At 66.6% G+C, this 5,044-nt stretch overlaps 1 protein-coding gene across 1 annotated transcript; it reads left to right on the forward strand.

The window, feature by feature from the left end:
• The first annotated feature begins 88 nt into the window (after positions 1–88).
• Positions 89–4,662, forward strand: ISYNA1 (inositol-3-phosphate synthase 1). The gene is made up of 12 exons (XM_030466664.1): positions 89–317; positions 720–963; positions 1,074–1,171; positions 1,724–1,848; positions 2,252–2,413; positions 2,594–2,723; positions 2,808–3,001; positions 3,092–3,241; positions 3,329–3,544; positions 3,838–4,002; positions 4,111–4,224; positions 4,306–4,662. The coding sequence occupies exons 1-12, from the start codon at positions 89–91 to the stop codon at positions 4,660–4,662; spliced, it is 2,184 nt and encodes a 727-aa protein (XP_030322524.1).
• Positions 4,663–5,044: the final 382 nt, after the last annotated feature.

A 5,044-nucleotide genomic window follows, 5' to 3' on the forward strand; every position in this document is an offset into this window, starting at 1 on the left:
TCGGTGGGTCCCGGCCTCGCTCCGTGCCCCGGGCTGAGGCTGAGGATGCCAAATGTGTGTGTCCCCCCCACCCACCCCCCCCCGGCCCATGGTGGGTGGCGGGGAGCGGAGCTGTCCTCGCCGTGTCTGCGGGGAGCCCGGGGGGTGTGGAGGGGGCCCGGGCGTTGCTCCTGCTCCGGGGGCTCCTTTGAAGCCGGGCCTGGGCATTGAAAAAGCGGCTGGACCCCCGGGGGGGGCACGGAGCGGGGTGCCAGCTCTGCCCCATCGCTCTCAGAGCAGCCACTTCCCCCCCGAGGGCACCCCACACTTACCCCCATGTTGGGTGCTGCCCCACGCAGGGCTTGGTGCCCCCTGGCAGGGCCGATGGGGGCTGCCCCGGGGAGGGGGGGGGGGTGTAGGGAAAGGGTGGCCCTGAAATAGAGGGGGGGCTGTGGCAGGGGATGTGGGGTGCTGGCGCCAGGGGGCTTGGGGTGCACATGTGGGGGGCTGCAGGGTGCTGTGGTGCCAGTGTTGGGGGGCCGCAGGGTGCTGTGACCTTTGGGGTGTCCATATGGAGGGTTTTAGGGTGCTGTGACCTTTGGGGTGTCCATGTGAGGGGCTGCAGGGTTCTGGGGTGCCGGTGTTGGGGGGCTACAGGGTGCTGGGAGCTCTGGGTGTCCATACAGGGGGGGCTGCAGGGTGCCGGGGGCTCTGGGGTGCCGGTGCTGCCCCCCCCCCAGCGCAGAAATCCGCCGACCCGGGGTTGTCAATAGTCGGAAGGCGACAACGGGACCCCTGGTCCTGGTTTCGGTCCCGGTGCCGCCGCCACTTCCCTTTCCCGGGTCAGCTGCCGCTCTCCCCGGCCCGGTACCCCCCGTATCCCCCCGGTAAGAACCGCCGGGGGGTCCCGGGGCCGCTCCGCACCTGCCGCCGGTCCGGGAGCTGGGAGTCCCGGGGGGGGATCCGGGGGGAGATCCCGGGGGGGTCGGTGCCGGGGGCGGCGGGGCACGTGCGGGGGGGGTGGGGGTGTCGGGGGGGCCGCTTTTGGGGGCGGGTCCGGGGGTGGGGGGGGCGGGACCTGGGAGCCGATTAAGCGGTGGGAGCCGGAGCGGCCGCAGCCGCGATCGCATCATCCCCCGCGGGCAGCACCGGGACCGGTACCAGCTCCGGGACCTCCAGCGCGTCCGGCCCGGTGAGTGCAGGCGGGGAGGGGACAAGGGCGGGGGGGGACGGCTCGGGACGGGTTTGAGCCATCGGTCCCAGGGAACGGGGGTGGCCCCGGTCCTATGGCCCCCCGCGTCCCCGGGAGTGCCGGGACGGCAGGGACAGCCCTGTCCCCGTGTCCCCTGACACCCCGGGGAGGGGGGGACAGCCCTGTCCCCGTGTCCCCTGCAGCCTCTGCCACCCCGGGGAACAGGGACAGCCGTGTCCCCATGTCCCCTGGGAGCAGCCCTACTTCTGTGCTCCGCTGTCACCTCCCGGGAGGCGACAGCAGGGACAGCCAGCAGCGGGACAGACCCTGCACTCTCCGGGCTTGCTGGGGGGGGAGTGGTGGTCTGGGGAGCAGAGGGTTCCCGGGGGACACACTCGCTCCCCCCTCTTGCTCCCCGCCTGTCGGCGCCGGGGAAGGGACCGTGGTGGCATCTCCGCTGTCACCAGGAGGTCGTGGGGCAGGGAGCCAGCAGGGGGGGAGTTCCCATCGTGCCAGGCCTGCGGGGTTGCCACCCATTTCCTCCTATTCCAGCTCCGGGAACAATGGCCGAGACATTCCTGGTGGAGAGCCCCGACGTGACCTACAGCAGAGACTTCATCGAGGCCAAGTACACGTACAACACCGTGCATGTCACCAAGGAGAACGGGGTCACCAAGGTAGGGACGGGGGGCACTGAGGTAGGGACAGGGTGGGCAGGAGGTCACCAAAGCACGGGCAGGGGGGTCCAGCACCAAGATTTGGGCAAGGGGGGCTCTACCTGCAAGAACAGTGTCACCAAGGTGCAGGGGGGGTGGGCAGGGGGTCACCAAGGTGCAGGAGGGGTGGGCAGGGGGTCACCAAGGTGCAGGGAGGGTGGGCAGAGGGTCACCAAGGTGCAGGGGGGTGGGCAGGGGGTCTCCATCATCATCGTCATGGAATCCTTTGGGCTGGAGAAGACCTTTAAGGTCACCACGCCCAAGGCCACCACTGAGCTGTGTCCCTCAGCACCACATCTCCATGGCTTTGGGCCACCTGGGTTCTGCTCATCCCCTCTGGGTCCCTTTTCTCTCTGCTCTGTAGGTCCGACCATGCTCGACCCGTTTCACCTTCCGGACCGGGCGACACGTCCCTCGTCTGGGGGTGATGCTGGTGGGCTGGGGGGGCAACAATGGGACAACGGTGACAGCAGCCGTGCTGGCCAACAAGCTGGGGCTGTCCTGGATGACCAAGACAGGGCGCAAGGTGGGTGTCCCCTGACCTCAGAAAGGGATGGAGACGGTCACACAGCTCAGCTGCTTCCACCTCCACCTCCATCTCCTCCCTGGCCCCGTGGGGGTGGGCTTCAGCCCTGCCCTCCCCCAGTTCGGGGGTGCTGGGACTCCTCTAGGTGCTGGTGGCTCATCCTTGTGTTCTCCATCCCAGAAAGCCAACTACTATGGCTCCCTGCTCCAAGCTTCCACCGTCTGCCTGGGTTCCAGCCCCACTGGTGATGTCTACGTGCCTTTCCGGGACCTTCTGCCCATGGTGCATCCCAACGACATCGTCTTCGACGGTAGGTGGGAGGTGGGGGGAGATCCCACAAACTGGGACGGGGGAGCCTGGAAGGATTGGGTTCCCCCCTCCTTTTTCCCCCCAGGTTGGGACATCTCCTCGCTGAACCTGGCGGAGGCCATGAGGAGGGCGGAGGTGCTGGATTGGCAGCTGCAGGAGCAGCTGTGGCCCCACATGGAGAAGATGAGGCCCCGACCTTCCATCTACATCCCCGAGTTCATCGCTGCCAACCAGGAGGAGCGGGCGGACAACGTCCTCCGCGGGTCCATGGCCGAGCAGGTCCTGGTGGGGGGGACGGGACAGAGATGGGGAGGGGGAGGTGGGGAATGCCAGCCCTGTCTGATGTGTCCCTCCGGATGCCATCCCAAGGTGGAGCAGATCCGCAGGGACATCCGGGATTTTAAGGAGAGCAGCGGGGTGGACAAAGTCATCGTCCTCTGGACGGCCAACACTGAGCGGTTCTGTGACATCGTGCCCGGGCTCAATGACACTGCTGAGAACCTCCTGAGGGCCATCGAGGTCAGGGGACAGGGGAGTGGGACCTGGAGGAGGTGGCGGGGAGGTGACAACACCCTGAGCCCACCCCTTTGTGTGTGTCCCCCACAGAGAGGTCTGGAGGTGTCCCCATCCACGCTCTTCGCCGTGGGCAGCATCCTGGAGGGCTGTGCCTACATCAATGGCTCTCCCCAAAACACCTTCGTGCCCGGGGCTGTGGAGTTGGCCTCCCAGCACAACGTCTTCATCTGTGGGGACGACTTCAAGTCGGGTCAGACCAAGCTGAAGTCGGTGCTGGTGGACTTCTTGGTGGGCGCAGGGCTGAAGGTAGGTGGGGATGGGGTGGGATCTGCGGGTGACACGGGGGTGACCTGGATGGAAGCTGCACCAGGGGAGGTTAGGATGATGTTAGGGGATGATTTGTCAGTGAGGTGCATTGGGGTGGCCCGGGACAGCGGTGGAGTCACCATCCCTGGAGGCACAGACCTGGTCCTTGAGGCTGTGGTTTGGGAGTTGGCCATGGTGTTGGGCTGGATGAGCTTGGAGGCCTCTTCCAACCTGAACAATCTGTGACCCCCTGATTCTCTGTGACCCCCTGATTCTCTGCACCCCCCGCTCAGACCAAATCCATCGTCAGCTACAACCACCTGGGCAACAACGATGGGAAGAACCTCTCAGCCCCGCAGCAGTTTCGCTCCAAGGAGATCTCCAAGAGCAACGTGGTGGATGACACAGTCCAAGCCAACCCCATCCTCTACGGACCCCAGGACAAACCCGACCACTGCGTCAGTGGGGAGGGGGTCTGGGGGGGTGGGGGGGTGGGTAGAGCCAGGCTGAGGCTGGGGGAGGGGAGTGGGGGTGACAGGGGGGTGACAAGGCCATCCCTTGAGCAGGTGGTGATCAAGTATGTGCCCTACGTGGGGGACAGCAAGCGGGCCCTGGATGAGTACACCTCGGAGATCATGATGGGCGGCACCAACACCATCGTCATCCACAACACCTGTGAGGTGGGTGAGGGGTGTCAGGGGGAAGGGGAAGGGGGGGTGTCACATCCCGGGGTGTCTCCCTCACCCCTCGGTTGCCCCCAGGACTCGCTGCTGGCCAGTCCCATCATCCTGGACTTGGCCATCCTGACGGAGCTGTGCCAACGCGTCACCTTCTGCACCGAGGCCGATCCCGAGTTCCAGGGGTTCCACAGCGTCCTCTCCATCGTCGCCTTCCTCTGCAAAGCCCCCCTGGTCCCCGAGGGCACCCCCGTGGTCAACGCTCTGTTCCGCCAGCGCAGCTGCATCGAGAACATCCTCAGGTACCCTCCCCCCAACCCCCATACCCACCCCACCCACCCCACACCCACCATGAGCCCCCTCCTGCTGCTCCACACCCAGGGTGTCCCCCTGAGCACCCCCCCTGTGGGTGGGTTTGGGGTGCCCAAGGCTTGGGGGTGATGTTGGGGGGGGTCCTGTGGGTTCCTCTGCTCAGCCCTGGTGATGCCCAAAGGAGGGGGGGGTGCTGGTGGCTCCTGGTCAGACCCAGTGGGTCCCATGGGTGCCCCGTGCCAGGGGGTCCCAGTGCCTGGGAGGGTCCCACACCAGTGTGTCCCAGTGGGATCCCCATTAGGTCCCAGTACCCCATAGTGGGGTTCCCATTAGGTCCCAGTGCCCTGGAGTGGGATCCCCGTTAGGTCCCAGTGCCCCATACTGGGGTTCCCGTTAGGTCCCAGTGCCCCATACTGGGGTTCCCGTTAGGTCCCAGTGCCCCCTAGTGGGACTCCCATTAGGTCCCAGTGGCCCCCTAGTGGGATCCCCATTAGGTCCCAGTGGCCCCTAG

This window comes from Calypte anna, chromosome 28, assembly GCF_003957555.1.
Source record: "Calypte anna isolate BGI_N300 chromosome 28, bCalAnn1_v1.p, whole genome shotgun sequence".
Classification (NCBI taxonomy): Eukaryota; Metazoa; Chordata; class Aves; order Apodiformes; family Trochilidae; genus Calypte; species Calypte anna.

Excerpts from the sequence above, each read along its gene's own strand:
- ISYNA1 (XM_030466664.1), top strand. The coding sequence starts at position 89 with ATGGTGGGTGGCGGGGAGCGGAGCTGTCCTCGCCGTGTCTGCGGGGAG. Across the intron at positions 318-719 it reads CACCCCACACTTACCCCCAT|CGCAGAAATCCGCCGACCCG; the intron begins GTTGGGTGCTGC and ends CCCCCCCCCCAG. Across the intron at positions 4,003-4,110 it reads AGGACAAACCCGACCACTGC|GTGGTGATCAAGTATGTGCC; the intron begins GTCAGTGGGGAG and ends TCCCTTGAGCAG.